Consider the following 25,605-nt stretch of genomic DNA (forward strand, 5'->3'; position numbering starts at 1 on the left):
AGCCAGTAAAGACAGTGCAGAGCTGATGCATGCATCTCATTGGCAGGGCCTATGGGAATATTTGAATAGTTATATTTTCATGTGGTTTGTGAATTGTCATAGGATCCATTTTTGAGAATGTATTTCACCTATTTCAGGGAGTTTTTTGGGGGGTTTGCTCAATATATTTACTGGCTGCTGTGTGTGTTCTTATCTTCCCACGCAGTGAAGAGTAACACCCATTGTTATGCGAAGTCATTCCGGATTAGATGTCACCTCCTACTGCCTACGCTCTCATAAAAAAATGTGGCCATTTCTGAAATGAATGTTATTTTTTAAGGGCTTGGAAATCTTTTTGGATTCTAGATGTAATAAAGTGTAGAGGGAATTAATGACCACTTGAGGTTAAAATGTGAATGCCCCGTATTTTCACTCTCTAATCATAGGCACATGTATAGCCTTCTAATTTTTGTTTATATATTATTTTAAGAGACATTGAGATCATTCCAGGTATACTGTTTCATAAGTCACTTTTTAATGACATTATTATGGAGAATCTTGACATGTCAGTCTTTGTTAATCTACCTCATTCTTTTGAACAGTGGCTTCATAGAAGTATTCCTTTGCATAGAAGGCCTGTAATTTATTTAACCATTCCTTATTCATGGACATTTAGATAGCTTTGAACTTATTGGTATTATAATGCTGCTACGAATACCCACATGGTTGTGCAAGTATTTTTGGAGAATCACTTCCTGCCACTTGAAATGCCAGGCTAACCTCACATTAAAATGTTGGACAGGCTGCTGTCTGATGATGTATAGCAGTGTCTGAGTGGGGCTGGCTTCCCACAGCTGCACCAGTCTAAGGAATGGTCAATTCTGATTTGTGCAAATATCTCATTTACGATTGCATTTAAAAAATTATGACTGAAGTAGAGTATTTTTCATGATCACTTGCCTAGTCATGTCCTTTGCTTGCCTTTCTATTGTAGTCTTTCCTTTTTGATTGATACATTGTAACACATTACGAATAGTGACCATTTGTCCTGTTTTGTCAACATTTTACCTACTTTTAATCTTTTATCTTTTCTTTTTCTGTCTTTTGCAATGTAGAAGTTTTGTATTTTTTGCATATTCAGCTTTATTAGTCTTTTAAAAAATGCTTTTTGACCTTGATATCTGTCAAATGTTAGAATATTTATATTTTTGTGTGGATTATGAATTGTGATAGTATTTTTTTTGAGAATGTATTTGCAGGAAGTTCTGTTTTGCGTTTGCACAACATATTCACTCTCTGCTTTGTGTACTTCTGGCAGTAGGTAAAACCCATCCCCCTCTCTTCTTACATTATTAAAAATATTTCCCATATATTTTTCTATGAATTTTATGAACTAAGTATGTAAATGTTTATTCCATTTTGAATCCATGTTTTTGTATGGTGTGTTAAGAATCTAATCTTTTTATGGTTAATTAATTGTTCCAACATCATATATTGAATCATTCATCTTTCCTGATTTGAAATGCCACCTTTCTCACACAACTTCCTATATAATGTGGGATTCTAGTTAGTTCCATTTTTCTATTCTTAAGTTTTGAAATGTATAAGAAAGTGTTTTGTCTGAGATTTAGTGCTTTACAATTTTATTTTGTAAGTATTCCCAAGAACCTGTGAGTTAATATAATAATAATGATTGGGGCACCTGTGTGGCTCAGACGGTTAGGCGTCTGCCTTCAGCTCAGGTCATTATCTCAGGGTCCTGGGATCGAGCCCCATGTGGGGCTCTCTGCTCAGTGGGGAGCCTGCTTCTCCTCCCTCTGCTTGCCTCTCTGCCTACTTGTGCTCTCTCTGTCAAATAAATAAAATCTTAAAAAAAAAGATAATGATTATCGTGGTATTTTCATGACAAGAACGACTTTGTGGTAGTACAGAAAGAGCCCCATTAGGTGTCACAAGTATTATTTCTATGGAAAAGAACTATGCAGATTGTGACGTGTTTGTTAATTCTCAACTGCTGCTTTATTACTTGAGGATTCCCATTTATCTACCTGATGAATGTTTATGTGCCGAGAAGCTAGTCTGTGCTGTGTATAGGCCCATAGGACATGCAGTGGTAACACGCAGGAAGAGTTCCTGCTGGCAGGGTTCATAGTCTAGTGGGAATAGATCCCTGCGATGAGCAGTCAGCGGAGTTGGGCATTAACAGAAATTCCCAGTTCTAAAATGAGCATTAACATGAATTTTAAAGAATCCATAAAAAATGAATTTCTAAATTTTTCTCTAAATAGGCACCTAACACGAAGTGGTGAAATCCAATCCTCTGTTCTGAAAACCTCAAGTACATTGTCATTATTTACCACAGTCAGGACAGGTCTGGGGACAAGACCACTAAAAACCATCCTTTAAGACAGTCACAACACAAATCAATGTAAGGGTTTGAAGGTAGTCCTGTCAGAAAACTGTCATCTCCAGGAGCGCTTTGTAAACGTGTTACTGAGAACTGGACAGAGTCAAGTTGTCCTGGAGGCTACACATTATCTTTAGCATGAAGAATGCAGCTGAACAAGAAAAATAAAAAAAGCTCTAACTAAATAAATTGTCTCACTGATCTAAATAATCATGGGTTCATGGGGGCGCCTGGGTGGCTCAGTTAAGCGACTGCCTTCGGCTCAGGTCATGATCCCAGGGTCCTGAGATCGAGTCCCGCATCGGGCTCCCTGCTCCGCGGGAAGCCTGCTTCTCCCTCTCCCACTCAACCTGCTTGTGTTCCCTCTCTCGCTGTGTCTCTCTGTCAAATAAATAAAAAAAAATCTTAAAAAAAAAAAAGAGTTAGGACTCCTTGGGAGTTGTGGGTTGAAGTTAGGCCGACTTCTAATTGAATTCCAGCTGTTATTTGGGCAACATGGGGCAAGTGACAGTCCCTCTGAACTTGTTTCCTCTCTTAAAAAGGGTGGTAACATTCAATCCTGAACACCCTGAGAGTAGAAAACACTTGGTACGATGTGTGGGACGTGCTCATTAAGCATGAACTGTTCCCTTCCTTGTGCAGCTACAATTCATCCTGGAGTACAAAGGGGAGTTCAGCCTAATCCAGTTTAATGAATCATTTTTTAAAAAAATGATTTTATTTATTTGAGAGAAAGCGAAAGAGAATGAGCACGAGCCGGGGGGGGGGGGGGGGCGGGGCAGAGGGAGAAGGAGAAGCAGGCTCCCTACTGAGCAGAGAGCACGAAATGGGGCTCCATCCCAGGACCCTGGGATCATGACCTGAGCCAAAGGCAGATGCTTAACTGACTGAGCCACCCAGGCGCCCCAATGAATCATATTTTAGCCTTTAAGCAACCTTCTGACCAGCCTGTGCGCTTTGCCCACCTGGAGGAGCCCCACCTGAATTACTCATTCTGCAGGATAGAGCTAAGTTAAAAACTTGGCAACATAGTTTATGAGTAAGTGTCCTGAGAGTTTGCTTAGCATGACCTCTAGAGTATACTTCATTTTGGGTGGATAAAATGGATAAAAATATGTAGTCTTCATGAAGCTGAAGACTACTTTCAAATACTTCCTGTCTGTGACTTTTCAACAGTAATAAATTCAGATATTACTGGGGTCAGGAAGATCAAAAGATTGACACAGTGTTAGCCACTAAGAAATGGTGGAAACTGGCAGAAATGGAAAGGTACATGCTGCTGTCCTATATCTACTGTTTCTTTTGCCCTTATTAACAGAACCAAGATTTTGTTCAGGATAGCAACATGACTAGCTAAAAATAGCTTTCTTGAAGTTAGAGATGGCTATGTGACACAGTTCTTGCTAATAAGATAGAAGTGGGGAAATCTGCTTGTGATTTCTGGAAAATTTTGCTTTTTTGCCCCAGGCACTGACCCTTTCTCCTTGTCAATCTTATTTCCTTCCTGGAATGTGGATCTAATAGCTGGAGCTGAAGCAGCCATTTTCAGTGAAGGTAAGGCCAGAATAATTATGTATCTGTTGACTTTTTTTTTTAAGATTTTATTTATTTATTTGACAGAGAGACAGTGAGAGAGGGAACACAAGCAGGGGGAGTGGGAGGGAGAAGCAGGCTTCCTGCTGAGCAGGGAGCCCAATGCGGGGCTCAATCCCAGGACCCTGGGACCATGACCTGAGCCGACGGCAGACGCTTAATGACTGAGCCACCCAGGCACCCCTCTGTTGACATTCTTGAACTGTAGAACCAACCCCAGCAACTGCGTGCTTTTGAATTTGTTTTCTTAGGGAAAGAAATCTCTGATTTGTAGAAGCCCATTTGGTTAGTTTTTGGCAACTTGTAGCCAAATGCAATTCCAAATTAATATAATTTGCATTGGGTTTAAAATATTATGCAGGGTAATGCATAATTTGTTACATTTATCTCCACCATAACAAAGTACCTTGAATCTTTCTGAATTACGTAAAATAGGAACACATTCTCTAAAAGTCAAGGTATCTATCACCAGAGGATAACTTCGGCGAGTTTTTTTTTTTTTTTAAAGATTTTATTTATTTATTTGACAGACACAGCAAGAGAGGGAACACAAGCAGGGGCAGAGGGAGAGGGAGAAACAGGCCCCCCGCCGAGCAGGGAGCCCAATACGGGGCTTGATCCCAGGACCCTGGGATCATGACCTGAGGCGAAGGCAGATGCTTAACGGCTGAGCCACTCAGGCGCCCCTTGGCTAGTTGTTCTTTTAACTTCTTGGATCTATCACATTGCATTTAGATAACTAGTCATTTTAAAAGCAAGAGATCTAGCAGGCTATCTGGAACCACAGATGTGAACACCTGATTTTTTTCTCAAAAGCCATTTTTCTCCTTTAAAACATGATAATTCATTAATATTTTTATTAATGGCACTTACCTAAGTTTTGATTTGGGGATAAATGCTGTTTCTAATCCTGCAATGCTTAGGACTATACTTAAGACACCATTCTTTTGGGGCACCTGGGTGGCTCAGTCGGTTGGGCATCTAGCTTCGACTTGGGTCATGGTCCTGGGGTCCTGGGATCGAGCCCCACCTTAAGCTCTGCTCAGTGGGGAGCTTCCTTCTCCCTCTCCCTCTGCCTCTGCCTCTTCTCCCCCCTTCTGCTCTCCTTCTGTCTCAAATAAATAAAATCTTAAAAAAAAAAGATGCCATTCTTTTACAACACATCACTTCAGTTTTAGAAATAGATTCCATCAGGATTTATGCTTCCCCTTCTGTAGCACAGAGTTGTCACGGGCAAACAGCTGTTTTGGCCAACTCGTTTCCCAGCTTCCTTGCACTGAGGGGCACGGTTTGGCCAGTTCTTGCTGATGGAATGAGTGGCAATGATATGCTTTGCTTCTATGCCTGCCTAGCTCATAAAATCCCCCACAGGTGGTTCTCTATGCTCTTTCCCCTTTCTGGCTGGGGGAATGAAGACAATTCCCAGGATGACCTTGGAAGTTGTGTGTTGATTATAGAACCTCCATCAGCCTGGGTCCCTGAAAATTGGAGAGAGAGCTATCTTGCTGGGCTGTTCACCTGGCCAGAACTATTAGGTACACGAGCTTCTATTATGTTTTTAGCTGTTACATCTTCTGGTGTATATTTTATAGTACTTATAATGTGTGTTAAGAACCATGTTGTATTTATCCATTCATTTGACATTTGAGTACCTCCATGTGTCACTCTGGCTCAGTGGTCTGCCTTACCATGCAAGCGCCATGCACTTTCTAACCAGAGTGGCCCTAGCCAATGTCTCATTTCATTCCATGGTAGTGGAGCCAGGTCCCAGATGAGGGTGGTAACATGTTTGCTATGATGAAGTTTCCATTCAGGGGTCCTAAACTGAAACCACATTTTCTTGCCACAGTTTCCATTTCCTAGCTACATTCTTTCCAGAAAAAGGATCCTCCTTCAGCTTTCCCCTCTCCCATCTCTGTTGTTGACTGCAGATGAGAGCTAATCACCTCCAGCTGTACTGGCTCCCAGAGCCCTGCTGGCCTGGTTTCCTGTGCTTGTGACAGGAAAACAAGGACTCAGGATTCCAACACACTCAGAACAGAGGTTTCCAAATATCCTTTAAAGCAAAAGACACCTTTTTCAAATGAAATGTTCAGCTACAATGCAATCTGTAAAAACTGTTCTGGCTGAAGTAGGAACGGGGGTGGTGATGCTTCTCTTACCAGATTTGAAGCTACTTCGGACCAGGTGGGGAGTCAAACGTATGGCTGTGGGGCTGTGTGTGTTTACTGACGTCTTCTCTCCCAAACAGCGCCTGATACTCAGGACTGGGGTCTCGCAAGTTGTTGCACGCGGGTGAGATGAGAGATTCAAGTGTACCAGTTCCATGTGGTTAGTCCCATGAGGACGAATCAGGCAGCCTCCCGGGTTTCGCCGTGGCATCACTCGTGGTGGAGTGGAAAACCGCCGGCGGAATGAGGACTGAGGGAAATGCTGTCAGTGCGGAGACTCAGATGCGGCTCTTTGAGGCAGATCTCTTTCTCCTCAGGCAGAACCAAATATAACCTCCCTGGAAATGTGGTGTTGTTTTCTTTTGATTACCCCTTGTCAGCTTAGATATCCTCAGTTTTACTACAATTAGAACTTGAAAGTATTCTGATTTATATTATCAGGCACAGTACTCACACTGAGGCAGAAGGCAGGGAGACTGAATGTCTTAGCTACTGTTGGTCAGTACAGGACCCTCATGTCAGATCCTGAAGGTCTACCAGGGTTTCCAACAATATTCTTGGGCCCTGTGGCTGGCACTACTGGGACCAAGTGGGGAGATGGGAAGTTGGGGTCCAAAAGTTCTTGCTTCCCCAGGGGCCTGGGTGTTGTTAAGAAGTAACACACTGAGGGGCGGTGGGTGGGGGGGGTAACTGGGTGACGGGGGGCATTAAGGAGGGCACTTGATGGAATGAGCACTGGGTGTTATATGCAATTGATGAATCACTAGGTTCTACACCTGAAACTAATAATACAGCATATATTAACTAAATTGAATTTAAAAATTTAAAAAAAAAGGAAATAATACACTGAAGGGGCATCTGGGTGGCTGAGTCAGTTAAGCGTCCGACTCCTGAGCTCAGCTCAGGTATTGATCTCAGGGTTTTGAGTTCAAGTTGGGTTGAGTTGGGCTCCACACTGGGGGTGGAGCCTACTTAAAAAAAAAATAGAAAGAACACACAGCTGAAAATGTTTAATTTGCACACACTTTGCCTTGTTCGTATTTTTAAGATGTATTTTTATTTACAAAGTGAGATGATACATAAACATTATGCAGTTACAAATGTATCTGGTAACTCCATTTTCGTGAAAAAGTATATAAATATATTACAGGAAATTCTATATAGTAAACATTAGAAACTGATACAGTAAACATTTACTACTTCTTTTCTATGCCAATATTACTGTCATTTAAAGCTTAAATACTGGTTTCAAGTATCCCCTATAAAATAACTCTATTAAAATACTGGGAAAGAATTTTGCTATAAACAAGATTGGTACATCAAAAATAGACTCAGCATGTCCTTGTAACATCAACTATAATCAAATGCTGCCTTAATCATCCCTAAGATCTGCACTGTTCAGTTAGTGTTAAAAAATTTTAAATTATCACAGGTTAAAGTAGCTGTAAGAATACAGCATTTCAACATTATTTATTGTTGTGAAGAATGCCCCTCTAAGGTAGAGGAGAATAAGCATAATAATATCGTATGGACTTGCTGCCCTGTGATCTTTATTTTAAGCAGAGAACAGGAACACCTGTTGGAGGTTGGGAGCAAGATGAAAAAGCATCCAGGAGGCTGTTCTTTTCATGTTATTTCAGAAGCTCTGGCTGTTCTTTTTGCTCTTCCTCAGCTTGAAGACGTGTCAGCACATAAAGGATGACTTGATAGCAGAAAATATATTGATCCTATGGCAAAGAGAGAGAGAGAGAGAGAGAGAGAGAGAAAGAGAGAGAAGACTCTAGATGTATAATATGAAATATATATATATAAAATGAGTAATTTTGAAAATATGGAAAAATTTTGTGATAATGTTTAATATAAAGAAGCAGGAATATAGAATTGTGCAGTGTCATAAAAATGATAAGAAACTGAAATCAGATTGACAAAATGAGGAGGGGCAAAGCCTTGGGGGTGAGTGAGTGGGCAGGCAGAAATATCCCAGAGTTCTAACTGAAATTGTCTGTGGTAGGACACGTTTATTTCTGTGCTTTGGTAATATGATTAGCTTTTATAGTGGAAAAATAAACTTCCTACAAAATTTCCTCTAGATTTATTGAATTCATCTTGGTGTTTTGAAATGTCAAGAAATACCCAAGAAGCTACACAAAAATAATACTCTTTAAATATTTGAAACAAAAGAATATGGAAATCAAAGTTTTTAGAAAATGAAATTACTCTCTGTTAAGTTGATGGTGCAGAGATCTGAGTTTTCTTGTTATACTTTGCAAGGAATTAATGAGTCTGAAGGTAGACAGAAAAAATTCACAACATACTAAATGGAAAGTAGTAAAATACTAACTACAGTTGAATTTCATTTAAAATAGTCGGGTGTATGTGAGTGTTCGTGCCTGTACACATGTGCTTGGCCTGAAGAATATGAGACTGTTGCTTAAAACATGTGAACAATTCTGAAGAGTAGGAATATAAGTAACCCTTTTATTTCCTTTGTGCTCATCTGTACTTTAACTTTCCCACATTTGCACATGACTGTCCTTCACTTTCTCTCATGCCACAAACAATCCGGTAGCAAACCTACTTCCCATAATGTCGTCTTCTCCCTATGTCACTACTACTCCAGGTTGGGCCCACTGCCTGCCACCAAACTAACCTCCCTGCTTCTAACCCTGCACCTTCCTCCCCAAGTTGGGTCTTGTTTTAACACAGTAGCCAGAGGACCTTTAACATGTGAGTCAGATCATGTCAGTCCACACCGATAATCCTGTGATGTCTCCATTTCACTCAGAGGAAAGCCCAGACCTGGCCCTGTCAGCTCCCCTTCTCACCTCAGCCACACCAGACATAGCCATTCTTAAACACACCAGGCCTGCTCCCACCTCGGAGCAGGAGGTTCTGTCTGCCTTAAATGCTCTTATTCCTAGCTAGCCTCATGCCCCCCGCTGTACTTCCTTCAAGTCTTTGCTTCAGTGTTTCTCAGTGCTGCTACCCTATTTAAACTACCTCCCCCAGCCTGCCTCAACTCAACCTCTTTGCCCCACTCTATTTTTTTCCTCTAAAGCACTTACCGCTTTCAAAGATCCTATATAACTTACTTAGTTAATCTGCTTAATAGCTACCTTCCTCATCACCACCCCATGAGAAGATCTTTTTTCATTCACTGATGTGCTCCAAGCACCTACCAAGAGTGCCTGGTCCATAAGAGGCATTCAGATAGATATCTGTTGAATGAGTGAACTTCCTGGGTCTAAGGAACTGCTTATACAGATCAGTATGCTTTCTTAACCTAAAATATGTGTCAATCAGCTTAATATTTAGGAGATTTAACTTGAATTAAAAATGTATCTGAAGGGAAAGTAGGCAAATTTTAATTTTAAAGATAGTAAACTTCTATATTCTTCAAGAGGTAGAGAAATGTGAATTTACAGAAATATGAAAATAGTTTCCGTATCTCTCCTCACAATACAAACAATGAGGATAGTGGAACCACTGAGAGCAGACAGATACTCTACATAATGTAGCTCTTGTGAAAGACCCATCTGTAGGTCAGCGGGTGATATAACCCATGGTTTGATTTCAGGTAAGAGAAATGAAAACATGATCAAAACAGAGGATACACAGACCCACCCATTCATTCTCCCCCAAAAGTGCCTTCTCCAAGCGAAGCAATTCCAGCCTGCCCTCTGGACTTCTCATCAATGCTGATGAATCCAATCCCTCTCAGGAAATTTCTGTGGCAAGAATGTTACCTTCTATATCTTTTTAAAGTTGGAAATGGGGAAAGAATGCCACTAATTATATGCTATTTTGTACCAACCCCAATTTCCCCATCAACATGCCACCCCATTCTCTGTATACTGTTCAGTGCAGATACTGCATTTCCTCATTTCCTGCATTTAAAGGCAAAATTTAAATGACATATCTTTGAAATATTTTAATTTTTTTTCTGAATTAGTCCTAATGCTTAAAAAAAAAGTCCCTTACCACCATAAATCTTTGATTTTATGTAATAACGTGGGGACCCTTTAAGAAGAGAAATGGTTTAACCAGAATTTTGAAAACATCAGCATCTTCATGAAAATCCTCATTAGGAGACACCAACCAAGACTCACCTCTGTCTGAACCATTCCATGTCTTTGTAGTCTCATGCAGCGTACTAAGTCAGAGATGTCAAACTGCCAAAGAAAACAGAGTCTGTACGTTAGATAAAAAGGGTTACTGAATTTGAAACCCAAAGATTCTGTATCTCATTCTCCTTCTTTTAGCAGTCTTGGGAAACTGTTCTGGACAAAATAAGTCAGTGGACTGACCCTGCCTTCATTTGATAACTTTATTTACAATCTTTGTAAGAATTAGAGGAGGTTATTCTATTTGAAAATCCCCAACAAAAAACACAAACAAATGCCCAAAAGAAATTCTCTCCCCTCTGGAATTTGACTAATTTCTAATATCAACATTAAAAAAAAAAAAAGACAAAACTATTTTTCCTACAGTTTGCTTTTCAGAATGAAATTCCTGATCATTTTATTTTCACTGATATTACCAGTTTGAAACAAGGGAGAAAGAGACTTTGTTTTGTTCTACTTAAATTATTATGGTATATATAATAGTGTGTGAAGAGCAAGATAGAACTACTTTTCACGAAAATTCTTTAAGAGACAAAGATTTTAACTGCTTATGTACAGTAAGATATTCTAACATTTTAAGTAAGGTTTATACTACCTTAGATTTTAAGTAAGATTATACTCATTAATTTTGTTTACTTAGTAATATTTTCTAAAGTGGGAGTAATTGTTTACGGACTAGCATCAATTTGTATAACAAAGTATACACTTCCCACTTATAAGTAAACAATAACAAAAAAAGAATGTCTTTTTATCTCAAATATACTTTTTTTGTGCTTCTGTATATATATATATATATATATATATATTTCTAAAGATTTTTATTTATTCATGCGAGAGTGAGCTCAAGAGCACACAAGTGGGGGGAGGGAGAGGGACAAACAGACTCTCTGCTGAGCAAAGAGTGCACCTCAGGACCAGATTCCAGGACCCTGAGATCATGACCTGAGCCACAGTCAGACACTTAACCGACTGAACCACCCAGGTGCCCCAATATATATAAATTTTTTTTTTAAAAGATTTTATTTATTTGGCAGAGAGATAGCGAGAGAGGGAACACAAGCAGGAGGAGTGGGAGAGGGAGAAGCAGGCTTCCCGCGGAGCAGGGAGCCCGATGTGGGGCTCGATCCCAGGACCCTGGGATCATGACCTGAGCTGAAGGCAGACGCTTAACGACTGAGCCACCCAGGCGCCCAATATACATTTTTTTTTTAAAGTAAGCTCTACACCTAACGTGAGGCTTGCACTCAGAACCCCAAGGTCAAGAGTTACATGCTCTACTGACTTAGCTGGCCAGGCGTCCCAGTGCTTCAATATTTCTATCCCTAAATGTGACAGTGACACTGACTTTACCTTATACAAGCCTACAGCCTGTAAAGAGTAAAATGCAATACTGCATAAGAGATTTTGAGCACATGGTTAGAACCAGTAAAATAAATACAAAAAAGTATTATTTCTTCTTGATTATGATCTGGGTAGTTTTGAACATTTACTAAAATACAATTTAAAAAAAATATTTTATTTGGGGCACCTGGGTGGCTCAGTAATTAAGCGTCTGCCTTCGGCTTAGGTCATGATCCCAGGGTCCTGGGATTTAGCCCCACATCGGGCTCCCTGTTCAGCGGGAAGCCTGCTTCTCCCTCCCTCACCCGCCCCCCACCGCTTGTGTTCCCTCTCTCACTGTGTCTCTCTCTGTCAAATAAATAAATAAAAATCTTAAAAAAAAAAAAGATTTTATTTAGAGAGAGAACGCACAAGTAGGGGGGGAGGGGCAGAGGGAGAGGAAGAAGCAGACTCCCCACTAAGCAGGGAGCCCAATGTCGGACTTGATTCCAGGACCCGGGAATCATGACCTGAGCCAAAGGCAAACACTGAACTGATTGAGCCACCCAGGCACCCTTAAAATACGATCTGATATAGTAAGAAAATTAAGGCATTCATAAAAGCTACTAAATAGGGGTGTCTGGCTGCCTCAGTTGGTGGAGTATGTGACTCTTGATCTTGGGGTTATGAGTTCGAGCCCCATGTCGGGTGCAGAGATTACTTAAAAAAAAATCTTAAGTACCCCCCCCAACAAAACCCCTGCTAAATAAAAAAATTCCAAGATCATAAGACATTATTAAAAGTTAGATTCCACTGTTAATTCTGATCAAATGCTAGTTCAGCCTATATCTTGTACTCACTTCAAGATCTTGACTGATTAATCCTAAGACCACATCTATGCATATCAGGGTCCCTGAACGTCCAATGCCAGCGCTGCAGTGGGTGATGATTGGGCCAGATCTATGAATGTGTCTCATGTAAGAGATAAAAGTGAGCAAGTCATCTGGCTGAGAAGGTGTATCGTGGTCTGGCCAGGCAGTGAAATTCAGATGAGAAATATGTCGTATCTCTCCTGTCTGAAATTGTACAATAGAAGAAATAAATACTATATTTTCACACATATGTTTTAGTTTTTAATAATATACTGTCCTTTCAAACTTTGACTTGCCCATTGGATCAAAGGACAGGTGCAAGAGACAGAAAGACTCCATCAAAGAACACATGGAGGGTCTTTATCAAGGAGGTTGCTAAATCTACATTTTAAACACTGGTAAAAGCTACTTTTTGAAACCCTAAAAGTAGATTACATTGATATGAATAACAACCTTTTCTAAATGACTCCACTTCAAACTCACTCTAGATAAAAGCCAAAGTCATTGCAATGCCTTACAAGCCCTGCGTAATTTGACCCAGCTACTTCTCAGACTTGACCTCCTTGACCTCCTCCTCCCGGCCGCTCTGCTCCAGCCACAGGGACCTCTCTGTGGTTCTTTAAAAACGAGACACAGTTCAAGCCAGGGCCTTTGCACTTGTTCTTTCTGACTGAAATCCCTTCCGCCCCCTCATCCCTGTGGCTCAATCAACTCCTTTAGGGTTTTTTCCACAGCACCATCAACACTGGTATTTCCTCATTAACAACTAAACTCCATGAGGTCAGGGATTTCTTTTTGTCTGTCTTGCTAACTGCCGAATCCCTAGATTCCGTAACAGGGCCCGAGCTCTACAAACCATGTATTAATTAAACGAATCATTTAAGGAATACTGAACAACTGTGTTAGCATAAGTAATGGTATGCTGGTGTGAATGAATAAGGTATATTCTTTATAAAATCACATCAAAAACTATGAAGGAAATCTTTGGCTACATTTACATTCGACCAACAGAATCAAGTCAAAGTCCAACAGGAAACCCATTACAGTTGACCGTCGAACAACATGGGTTTGAACTGTATGGGTCCACTTATACACGGATTTTTTTATAGTACAGTAGTGTAAATATTTTCCTTATGATTTTCTTAATTAACATTTTCTTTTCTCTAGCTTACTTTCTTGTAAGAATCAGTCTATAATACATATAATATATAAAATATGTGTTAACTGTTTATGATATCGGTAAGACTTCTGGTCAACAGTAGGCTATTAAGTAATTAAGTTTTTGGAGAGTCAAAAGTTTTATGTGGATTTTGGACTGCATGGGAGTCAGTGCCCCTAACCCCTGTATTGTTTAAGGGTCAACCATACTTACACTTAAGCAGGTCGGGGTGGGGGAGGAGGGTGAAATTGAGGGGGTGTGAAGGTGAGGAAAAGTAGCAGTTTCACTTAAGGTATATCCACTTATCTAATATGTTGTGTTTATGGGGGAATATTTGCTACTTAGAGATTTTTAAAAAATAGTTTTATTCACTCTTCTTAGAGGTTTGACCTTAGGAAAAAAAGTACATTTTCTAGCACATAGCTTCTGAGCCATTCTGTTCTATCACTAAGCAAAGGATGATGAATGGTCACCTTAAAGGCCTGTATTCTCATTTTCAACCTAATACAGTACATACTAGAGGAAACTAGCAGTTTAGAAGATCACATTTAAGTTTCTATTAGATAAAAAATAATGGGTGACCTCAGTTCCACTGAAATGGGAAGCCCGAAGTTGCTGACTTTCATTTAGAAATACATGGATGCTATCGTGGAAAGTGCCCAGGCCTGCATTCCAACCAGGAGATGAGCCTTAGGAGATGGAAAGATTTAACTCACTTACCTGAATCTCTTCTAGGGCCATTGCCCTTACTACAAAGCCCTTCAGCTGCTGCATTCTCACGAGAGCCAGCCGAAGCCTGTCACTGACCATTGTTGTTTGGCCTAGGACGTTAGGCCAATAGCGCTGGCATTTGATTTTTTCCCCTTCTACTTCTTGGGTCATCATGGCTATCACTGTGGATTTTTGTTCCCAAATCATCTGCCAGAAATCTCCAACAGTTGTAGGGAGAGGTCCTTGGCAGGCAATGTAAACGAACTCTTCTTTTCCCACGGGTATCTTAATGAAGCTGGCGTTGATATAGCCACCTTGATCTCCAAGAGGCACTCTTGTAGCATCATCTGTGAATTTCCCACCACAAGACAGAGCCATCTATATCATGCATTTTTAAACAAGAGCCTTATAAACAGGAGGAGTCAAAGATTACGAGAAGTTCCTCAGAACCATAAAAGAAATCACACTTTTTAATAAAGGCATATTTTCAAATTACAGTCAAATCATTTTATATTTACTCATTTTGCTCTTGTTACAAGTATATCTAAGATGTCAACTCTGTGAGTTTCTGACAATTTGATATTATTTACAGAGATTTGGTTGAAAAATTAAAATAAATCAATCAATACATTTAGAACTTCTTAATAAGTTACTAGAGAAACATAACTTTGCTACTTCTTATCCATCCTTATTTTAATGATGACAGTAATGAATTTAATGAATGACAATGCTGACAGATTTAATAAAAAATTAGTATTATAATGCAACTATTAAAATACTTATTACAAATACAATAGGCATAATTACCTCTTGCTCATCTAATTAAATTATATTCTTATAAATTAGCAGCCAAAATAATGAACACAATAAATAAAAAGGTAGCTTGCTTTATTCTCTAGGCATATAGGCCCCTGTCTCTGTCTGATTGTAATATCATAGTCAAAAAAGAAGTTTCAAACCAGTGAAAAGTATATGTAAGCCATCTTATCCAAGAGAATTAATTTGTAAGTACTTTATATCAAAAGTCATTTCTATTTATTTTTAATTTTTTTAAAGAGCATTTTATTTATTTATTTTTAAGATTTTATTTATTTATTTGACAGAGAGGGACACAGCAAGAGAGGGGACACAAGCAGGGGGAGTGGGAGAGGGAGAAGCAGGCTTCCCGCTGAGCAGGGAGCCCAATGCGGGGCTCGATCCCAGGACCCTGGGATCATGACCTTAGCCAAAGTCAGACGCTTAACGACTGAGCCGTCCGAGCGCTCCAGAAAGTCATTTCTATTTAAAACATTTATGAATTTAACTGGTAATTTCTATGATTATCAAATTATGAATTCAGTAATAGCTTTCAAAATCCTCCATCAATTGCCCTTCAATTACTTGACTTCTATCTCTTAGTCCATGGAAACAAATCCACTCAGTAGTTCTGGATTTATGGCTTATCCCATTTGACTTTGAGATACTAGTCTGGCCATTTTCGGGGGGAGGGGGAGCTGAAATAATTCCTACCTACTTTACGCTGAACCCTTATCAATTTCATTTTTAAAATGCTAAGATTCATTTTTCACAGGAAGTTTTCTAAAATAAATTTTGCGTCTTCCAACTTGGTTGAAAAAATTCAGTCGTACTTTTAGTTATTGCATCATTTGTCACTATTGGTTCTGTTACAGATCTTTGAATTTATGACTCCTGGCAAAGATAGGATCATTGTATCATACACGGTGGAATCCAATGTGCTAATATATAAATGTGGCTGATTACTATAAGAAGTTGCTAAAAAAAAAAAAAAAAAAGTTGCTAGACATTAATATTTTGCCTATACCCATATATATTTAAAAAAAGTCACATGTTGATTGGTGAAATTAGTAAAATGTGGGTAAAAAGAATTCCCTTTTTTCTTCCTAGTATCTGAAACAATTCAAACTATAATGCAACCTGGTAGCACCCCTGTTGATACCACTGCAGCCACATGCACATATAATGTATCATAAATTTCTCTCAAGTTAAAATGAGTGGAATAAATAGATGTTGGTGTGACACATGAACTAAGAAACTGCTCATCCCAGAAGTGAATTCATACTTTTATTTATTTAATTTTATTTTTTTTAAAGTAGGCTCCATACCCAATGTAGGGCTTGAACTCATGACCCTGAGATCAAGAGTCACATGGTCTACCAACTGGTCTAGCCAACCAGGCACCCTCTCCTGTAGAAGCTGATTCATATTTTTAAGAAGACCTTAAAATTAACTGATTTGGGACACCTGGGTGGCTCAGTTGGTTAAGCACTGGACTCTTGATTTTGGCTCAGGTCATGATCTCAGGGTCGTGAGATGGAGCTCGGGCTCCGCACTCTCCCTCTCCCTGTCCCTTCCCTCCCCGATGCATGTTCATGCTCTCTCTCTCAAATAAATAAATAAATCTTTGAAAAGAATAAAACTACTGATTTGGCATCACTGATTAATTTCTAATACTATGCTGCAAAAATTCATGAATGTCTGAATAAAGAGTTAAGATTCTTCTGATTGATTTTCAGAATACATACGTAATTTAAAAAGGAATTCACATTGTATATCTAGATTTGTTACTGATGTTAATCTCTAAATATGTGTTTGTGTGTGTGTGTGTACACTTGTGTGAGAGGGTGAACTAGCATAAAAGTTTTAAATCAGTTCAAATTTTTTAGACATATTTGATTTGAAGTCAGATTAAACTTACAGGGAAGTATATTTTTATATCGGTTCTTTCTTCTATTTTCCTTAGTTTGTCCAATTAGACACTGATCCAAAGGTTTTAATTCTTGAAGATTCTGCAAGGAAAAATGGAAATAAAGTTAAATTTGTTGAGATAAGCAGTAATTCAGCAATAATTGCAAATGCTTTAAATATGCAGGGTGTAAAATTCGTTACTGATCAGGGCAGACTTTGAGTGTTAAGAAATAGGTATGTCCTGTCAAGATAAGCAAGTCTAAAATCCTAGTACTAATCTGATATACCAGTTGCCGAAATATATCGCTGCAAATACCTTTAACATGTAGTCAACTAAATTTGCGAGGCTGTACTTTGTACCTTAATTTTAAATTTCAGTTTAAAAGAGGTCTATAATTATATTTTAGGAAGAAAAAACAACATATAAAAGCAACTTTGGCTTAAAGTAATGAGCTGGAGCAGAACTTCTTGACAATATTATCTGTGGGGTCATAGGATAACCCATGTGGTTGAGTTGTGGTTAGACAGTCCTAGGTTTTTAAAGTCAACCCTCACTTTTCATTCACTCATTAATCCACACATTTATCTCTTTATCCATCCATCCATGCAAATGTATACTGAAAATGCCTACTAGATGCAGGACACTGTAATAAGTGCTGGGAATACAGTGGTAAGGAAGAAGGTATGATTCTGGTTCTCGAGCTTACAGACTATTGGGAGAAAGAGGCAGTAAAGACATAAACAAATACTGTGATATATGCTTTGAAGAAATTAGCAAGCTGTTATGTTAGAGAATAATAAAGATCTACTTTATAAAGGGTTGTTATGGCAGGTCTTTGGAATGGTGACATTTAAACTTAAGCCTTAAAGAAGAAATCATTGCTGTAAAATGGAGAGTAAGAGTATACCTCAACTACTGTGAACTTGTTTCCAAACTATTAATGTGATTTACATTATTCTGAGTATTAAATACGAAGCATCTAGCACATTTCAGAAGCTCTCAAGAGAAGTTAGCTCCTTTCACTTCAGTGGCTATGAAAAGCTCAGGAAGTGGGCAAAGTAAGCATATGGTTTGAGGGAGATGAACAAGGTAAACCCCAAAACCACAATGGTACTACATTCCTCTTTTGCCTAGTGGTAAATATGGACGTTGCCAGCAAGACCACATGAGCAAGGGCTCTGAACCATTGCTGCATTGAACCAAGGGGCATATTTCTGGAGCTGTATTAAATTAGAAACTGTTGCTAATGAACCACATCTACTGTGTATTAATTATAAAGTTTAGTGGATGGTTGGAATTGACACTTGACTTTAAAAAAAAAAAAGCTTCTCTATCTCTACTGTGAGGCAGGGAAGGTAATCTTTGGGGAGATTTGTCAAGCTCCAAAGTGGCTAAAGAGATCTCTTTAAATCAATACTATTAGGATCCTAATTGGAAAAATTAATTTCTTGCTGGCTAGGACAAGATGGTGCTTTTAGCTGGAAGTAAAGTTATAAAGTAATGGACATTTTCAAAATTTCTCCTAACTTTGCATAAAACTTTGGGAAGGAATCATTGGTAGAAGCCACTTACCTCCAGCTCCTTAGAAGGAATTCCTTGATCTAATAAACCTCGCAATGTTCGAATGACTGATTTCAACTTGGTGCCAGTGTATTTACCAGAGGGAAGCACTTTAACGATGGGGAGTGAAGCAAGCTCCTCATTTGTTAGAAAGGGATGATCTAACAAGAAGACAGAAGTTGATTTTTTTTTTTAAAGATTTTATTTATTTATTTACTTAGAGAGAAAACACAAGGGTGGGGTAGGGACAGGGTAGGGAAGGGGCAGAGGGAGAGGGAGAAGCAGGCTCCCTGCTAAGCAGGGAACCCGATGTGGGGCTCAATCCCAGGACTCTGAGATCATGACCTGAACTGAAGGCAGACACTTAACCTACTGAGCCACCCAGGCACACTGACAGCAGTTGATTTTTAAAAAAAAATTTCCCCCAAAACTGACTTAGCCAATAAGGGAACTGACTTGAGCCTATTCTCATCTCATCTTTTTTTACAAAAGCAGAGTCTTTAGAATTAATATGGCAGGAGAACAGGTAGGCAGATACCTACAATCAACATAAAATCTTGGGCATAGCAAGGCCCTTGTACCCAACTTTTAAGGAAACACCTCACTGTTTAGAAATTCTTAAGGCTCTTGGCTCTCATGTATTTACAATTTCTAGAAGAGTTTAATTTTTTTTTCCTTCTCTTAACTCAAATGACACTATTTTCTTGATGAAAATGTATGTAGTCCCGTTAATGCTTTGCACTTAAATTAGCTTCCAAGCACATTGGGGAAAAGATGAAGGGAGATGCTTCAGAAATTCCTTACAATGGGACATTGCACTAGAAATGCTGATGCCTCCTCTCTCTACCCCCGCTCGATAATCAGTGCCAGTGTCTTGGGCATTTGAAAGTTTTCTCAATACAAATGAAAACTTGGGGTCTCCAGGAGCTTATCAAACAAGTGATATCAGTGTCTTAGAAGAGATATGTATCTAATTTAGTACCTGCTCTATGGAAACTGCTTACACCAGAAGGCAACTATTATCCTGGAAAAAAGTAGGAGAGAGTTCTTGCTATAGTTTTGCAGCTAAATTAGTTGATTAAAGCTTTCTGATGATGCAACTACTATGTAGGCAACAATAATGCTAGGCTTTGTGGGGTATACAAATTAAGAGTTGGATGCTTAACTGACTGAGCAGCAACTACTATGTAGGCAACAATAATGCTAGGCTTTGTGGGGTATACAAAGCTGTACAAGATACTTCAAGAAGCTGAACATCCGGTGGAGTGAAGGCTATTTGTAAATACAGAATTAAACTTTTACAGAGCTTAGTGTAAAGGCAACAGGATCTCAAAGGCTGGAGATGAGCATGGGCTACAGGATTTGACAAGAGCACCATCACTGACACCAACAATTTACCTAAATCGAAAAAGTGTTAATTCAACTTCGTTAATTTCCTTTAACAGCTAAGACTTCAGATTACAAAACCATGTCTTTCATTGCATTAGTATAACACTGCCTTTATAAAAAAAAGAGAAATGATACACTGGATGGAGCCTCATTTCTCCACTGGCTCAGTTATAAAATGAAAGAAGCAGTTAATAGGACAGAGCAATTAACTCCTGTTTTTAAAAAATGAGGTTGAGATGCAAGGGTAATAATTTCCTATCTTTGAGCTATTCTACCTATTTTATTATAAATAAAATGCATTCCTCGACTCTTTCCAGTTTGACAAAATTGTAACTTTGTTTTTTTTTTTTAAAAAGATTTTATTTATTTATTTATTTGACAGAGAGAGACACAGCGAGAGAGGGAACACAAGCAGGGGGAGTGGGAGAGGGAGAAGCAGGCTTCCCACCGAGCAGGGAGCCCGATGTGGGGCTCATCCCAGACCCTGGGATCATGACCTGAGCCGAAGGCAGACGTTTAACCATCTGAGCCACCCAGGAACCCCTGACTTTGTGTTTCTAATTAAAGTATTTACACATTTATTTGTGTGTTTTACTTTAAGCCACTGAGAATTTTAGCCTACACCTGTGCAAATATCTAGTTATATAACTGAATGTTGCTGTTTGTCTATGTGATTTTACTTTATGTATGGAACCAAATAATGTACACAGTGAAATAACACATCCATATAGTCTGAAAACTGTAATTTTCAAAGGCTTATTTTTTTAATCTATTACTTTTGACAAAAGAATTGCTCATAAAATTCTTGCCTTTATCAGAATCTTCATGGTTTGTTGTTTCTATTGGCAATTCATCACTTCCCAATGTTATCTCATCATCATCGTCAGGCTTCGTTTCTTGTGACTTTTGAATCAAGCTATGACAATAAAACACAGTGGTAATATTTTCTTCAGTTTTGTCCCTGAAATAAATTTAAATATTATGTCCTTGAGCCCTTGTTTCCTCTACAATTATCATGATACTTAAAAATAGAACATCTGATTTAAAAAATCCAAGTCCACAATTCCTAAAATTCATTGGTAGATGGAAATTAAACTGAAATACAGAATTGTTTAGTACAGTCTAAAATTTATCCTCAAACAAACCCTGTCTTTGAACCTTAGATTGAAGGAGTCCCCTTGGGGATAGAGAAAGTGGTGCTTTGTTTCTGCCCCTCAATGTGGATAACCCATTATAATTGTGTGAGTGTAACTCTTGTCTTTTTTTTTTTTTTTTTTTTTAAGTAGGCTCAATGCCCAGCATGAAGCCCAACGTGGGGCTTATACTTATGACCCTAAGATCAAGCCCTGTGCTGAAATTAAGAGTTGGATGCTTAACTGACTGAGCTACCCAGGTGACCCTCTCTTGTCTTTTTAATAGCTACCTACTATTGTACTAAATGGATGTATCTTAATTATTTATAGAAGTCTCTATTGATGGACATCTAATTTTTGCTACAGTTGGGGGCTAGAAAGACACTTCTGTATCAGCGCACTCACTTAATGTAACAAAGCACAGTACAAGTTCTCATTATTCTAGGGTACAAAGTAGATGCCATCTCCCTGGTAAGGTGGATGGCTAGGGAAGAGAATCTAGGCAGGAGAAATATTTGGTAATGAGGGGAAAAGGATAATGTAAAAGGCTGAACACATTTTTTCATTTTCTGATATTCAGAAACATCAATAACGGGGCGGCAATTATGCTTTTATGGTGGATGTTTTCCTCTACTCCAGCTAATTGTGGGTTACAATTAACACTTAATTTGCAAGCTCTGCACCTATGAGGTTGCTTTTGTCATCTAGTAAGTATATTTTGTCTGCAAGGATATAGTTTGGAGATCCATCAGGCATTCCCTTCTTTCTCATTCTTTTGATTAGCTGCATTAGTATTTCATGGGTGCTTGTGTGAGTACACCCTAATTTATTCTGTGTATATTATGTTTTTTTAGAAATATAAATGATGTTGCAATTAAATTTTGGTAGAAATGTCTTTGCACACGTGGTAATGGGAGCAATTCTTAGAAATAAAATTACTAGACTGAAGGTTATGTGCTACAGTTCTTTGAATCTATGATACCCATCATTGTAAGATACACTATTGTTTTGTTTACATTAAGAAATAATATTGATGATTGTATATGATTTCAGAGATCTTAAAATTAAAAAGTGTATCCAAGAATTAGTAACATGCAGATAAAATTTATATGTTAATAGTGTTTCTAACTGCCACGCAAATAAATTACATATACTAATCTACCCTTCCTCCTTCCTCCCCTTCCCCTGCCTAACGGAGTAGAGCCTGTATCTTTACAATTCATGGCAGCTGGCCCAGATATTTGCTTATCTTTTAAATTTAAATTGTATGCATTTCTACATTAATAATATGTACTCCCTTGTCTAATTTTAGTTAGTGCAAAATTCACTGTCAATTTGCTTTTCTAGGAAAATGCAAGTAGCTCCCTTTGATTGTTAGGTTATCATCTGATATGGAGCAAAATTTATTTATGTACAATCACTTTGTTGGCCAACTTATATATATAACTTTTTAAAACATTAAACAATGTATCAGGAAAAATCCTATTTTGTATTAGAAACTGTTTTCAAAAAGAAACAAAACTGTGGGGTTTTAAAATGTTTCTTATCTTCTTTGGTTTTATTTTAACCTTACTAGGAGATAATCACTATCATCATTGTTGGCACATTCCCTTTTAGACCTTTCTTTCATTTTTCCCATGGTCAAGGATAAACTTCTTTTAACAAACACATTGTCACACGTCACTAAAACCTCCCTTAATATTCAACCATAAGTCCATAATTTAGTCAAATATTCTCTTTTTATTGGAAAAGAATAAATTAATTTCAAAAGCAACATCTAAATGAAAATCTTCAGAGCACTTCTAAAAAGAATGGAACTGTTATACTTTAAAAGATTATTTTCTTACCTTTCACTTTTTACTTTTTCTTCACAATATTCTTCACAGCCATTCATTTTGACAGACTAAAATAAAGAGAAATAAAAATCACATTAGCCCATTGTTAAAAAAAAATCTATCTCATAATGTTCAATTTTTTCCTGTTAATTATTTCCTATATTTACTGTTATGTCCATCCTCCTGTAACAAAGACACATATGACATTCAATTAATGTCAAACTGTGGCTAAGGCATCTTCAGTGACCCAAGACGTTTTGCTGGTTCCACTTAATCACCTTCACACTCATCCTGGCTTTTCATTTCTTATGTAAGGGATATTAATAGTATAGAGGTAAGGAAAAAGCAAGATGAAAAGCTAAATTATTATTATTTAGATATGCATATTTGGTATATGCTTTTACACTACTTCAGTTTTTTTTTAAAGATTTTATTTTTTTATTTGAGAGAGAGAATGAGTTGTGGGGAGGGGAAGAGGGAGGAGAGAGATAAAGAGAGAAAGAGAGAATCAGACTCCCTGATAAGCAGGGAGCCCAATGCAGATTTTGATCCCAGGACCTGGAGATCATGACCCAGGAGCCCTACAATACTTAATTTTAAAATCTGAAAATGGGCTCTCCAGAAATATCCTAGTAATTTTCAATGCGTTAGAATTATCTTTTACTTTTATTATTATTATTTTTTTAAAGATTTTATTTATTTTTTTGACAGAGACACAGTGAGAGAGGGAACATAAGCAGGGGGAGTGGGAGGGGGAGAAGCAGGTTTCCCACAGAGCAGGGAGCCCGATGTGGGGCTCGATCCCAGGACCCTGGGATCATGACCTGAGCTGAAGGCAGATGCTTAACGACTGAGCCACCCAGGCGCCCCTCCCTTTTATTACTAAAGTGAGGAGTCTCTCCATGGAGAACATAGATCAATCAACTCATACTGTAATGGGAGATGGTGTCTCAGAGACCCAAATACTGCAGGAGCAGTTTGCTACAATTAGAAGAAGATGCCAAGTTTCATTCTAACATGGTTAATAAATCTTACATTTCAATCTTTATTAGGACAAATTATCTTAACAAATGGGAAATTCCTTTCATTTCAAGACCCCGAATTACCTAGGTTGTCTACCTCTATAATCCATCTGGTTTTATTCTCCACTTACCTGTGGCTTCAAATCCAGTCTTTCTTTTAGTTCTTCAGAATAGCTCACCTTTTTTCACCACAAAGCTCTTCCTATGGAAGGTACTTTTTCTTCATTCAATGTGTCCTTTCCTTCTAAGGATGTTCCCTAACCACACAGTCTGAAGTAGGTCTCCTTGGTTATTCTCTTTTGTAGCACTTTTTTTCTTTTTAAACTTCATAGACCTTACCACAACTTGTAATTGCTTGTTTATTTGGGTGTTTACTTGATCATTCTCTTGTCCTCCCCATTAGACTGTATGATACCAATGATAGTGATAACAATTTCTCACTATTTTTGCAAAGTTCACCTGTATATGAGGGAGGATTGGGTTAAGGAGATTGGCTTTCAGTCTCTCTTCTCATTCTGGATTGTAGGCTCTCTGGAACAGGAGGTAGCTTTAGCACTTGGCCTCAGTGAAAAGATTTAAGATTTTTATCATGGCTAGCCCATCTGAAGGTTAGTTTGTTATCCTACTGCTCAAAGAATCCAGATCCAGCAACTTGAAAACTAGAAATATCTCCTGGATCCAAGACCAACTATATCATCTGTAGTGCCCAGTGTCAAATGAAAATATGGGATCTCTTGTTAAAAAATTACTAAGAATTTCAAGATGGTGATGACACAGCATTATTTTACAAATAAGAGAGGACTTCTTATAAGCACAGGGCTGTGTGATTACATTGGTTGAGCTCCCATAAAGCCAGGATCCCAGAGTCAAGCATGATTATCGTATAGGTGATGGAAAGCCACTGAAAGTTTTGTACTCTTTGGCTACAAATTTAAAAACTTCTTAAGAATAACCAGAATTAGAAATAACATAGGAATCACACAAATGTATTTCAGCAAAATGATGCCATGTCTTTGCAGGACACGCCTTTCTTCTTTTCATCCTAGCTCTTCTGACCTCATGGAGAAGTGTTCCTACCTCTGCCAGGAAAGTTGCCTGCCCCAAGATGTAGAAAGATCAAATCTCTTGGCACAGCATCTAAGTTGCTTGCTGAACTTACCCCCTTGCCTATCTCTTCAGTCCTAGCTTTCAAGACACCATGTGACACCTTACCTGCAATGATTTATTGCCATGGAAGTCCCAGGCTGATCCAAACCTTCATGTCTTTGCTAAGCAACTCCCCAGTATGGAATGCTCTTTCCCATAGCAACTCACCTATCAAACACCTTTAAAAGGCTAATTCTCTAGGAACCTTTAATAACATAAACATCTACTCCTGTATGTTCCCTGTTATTCCCTAGTTCTTTAAGACACTCTCTGAATTCCATATAAACATTTATTAGGACATGTTTTTACTATAATTTTAAAAATTACACTTACTTATTTACATGTGTAAAACTCCCAAATTGACTACTAGACCATACAAGCAAATTTAGGACAAAAACCCTGACATACCTTCATACCCTGTTATCCCCAGCTTAATCAAGTTCCCCTTACTTAAACAAGTTCAGTAATAGCTAAATG

The 25,605-nt window shown here is 38.3% G+C and overlaps 1 protein-coding gene across 9 annotated transcripts in view; it reads right to left on the bottom strand.

The window, feature by feature from the left end:
- Positions 1–7,271: 7,271 nt before the first annotated feature.
- Positions 7,272–25,605, bottom strand: part of PTPN13 (protein tyrosine phosphatase non-receptor type 13) — a 204,168-nt gene continuing 185,834 nt past the window's right edge. For 6 of the 9 annotated variants that reach the window (XM_028124189.2, XM_088021120.1, XM_028124186.2 and 3 more), the window contains 8 exons: positions 22,973–23,028; positions 20,802–20,953; positions 18,616–18,764; positions 17,053–17,143; positions 14,346–14,683; positions 12,455–12,670; positions 10,260–10,322; positions 7,272–7,877 (listed from right to left, as the gene is read on the bottom strand). In XM_028124189.2, coding sequence (XP_027979990.1) covers positions 7,782–7,877; positions 10,260–10,322; positions 12,455–12,670; positions 14,346–14,683; positions 17,053–17,143; positions 18,616–18,764; positions 20,802–20,953; positions 22,973–23,028 — 1,161 coding nt within the window. In that variant the 3' untranslated portion in view covers positions 7,272–7,781. The remainder of the gene's footprint in view (positions 7,878–10,259; positions 10,323–12,454; positions 12,671–14,345; positions 14,684–17,052; positions 17,144–18,615; positions 18,765–20,801; positions 20,954–22,972; positions 23,029–25,605) is intronic. The other 3 variants (XM_028124191.2, XM_028124190.2, XM_088021119.1) reach the window with 1 other exon arrangement.

Source organism: Eumetopias jubatus, unplaced genomic scaffold, assembly GCF_037043125.1.
Source record: "Eumetopias jubatus isolate StellerSeaLion01/CBP00866 unplaced genomic scaffold, mEumJub1_p1.0 scaffold_2, whole genome shotgun sequence".
Lineage (NCBI taxonomy): Eukaryota > Metazoa > Chordata > Mammalia > Carnivora > Otariidae > Eumetopias > Eumetopias jubatus.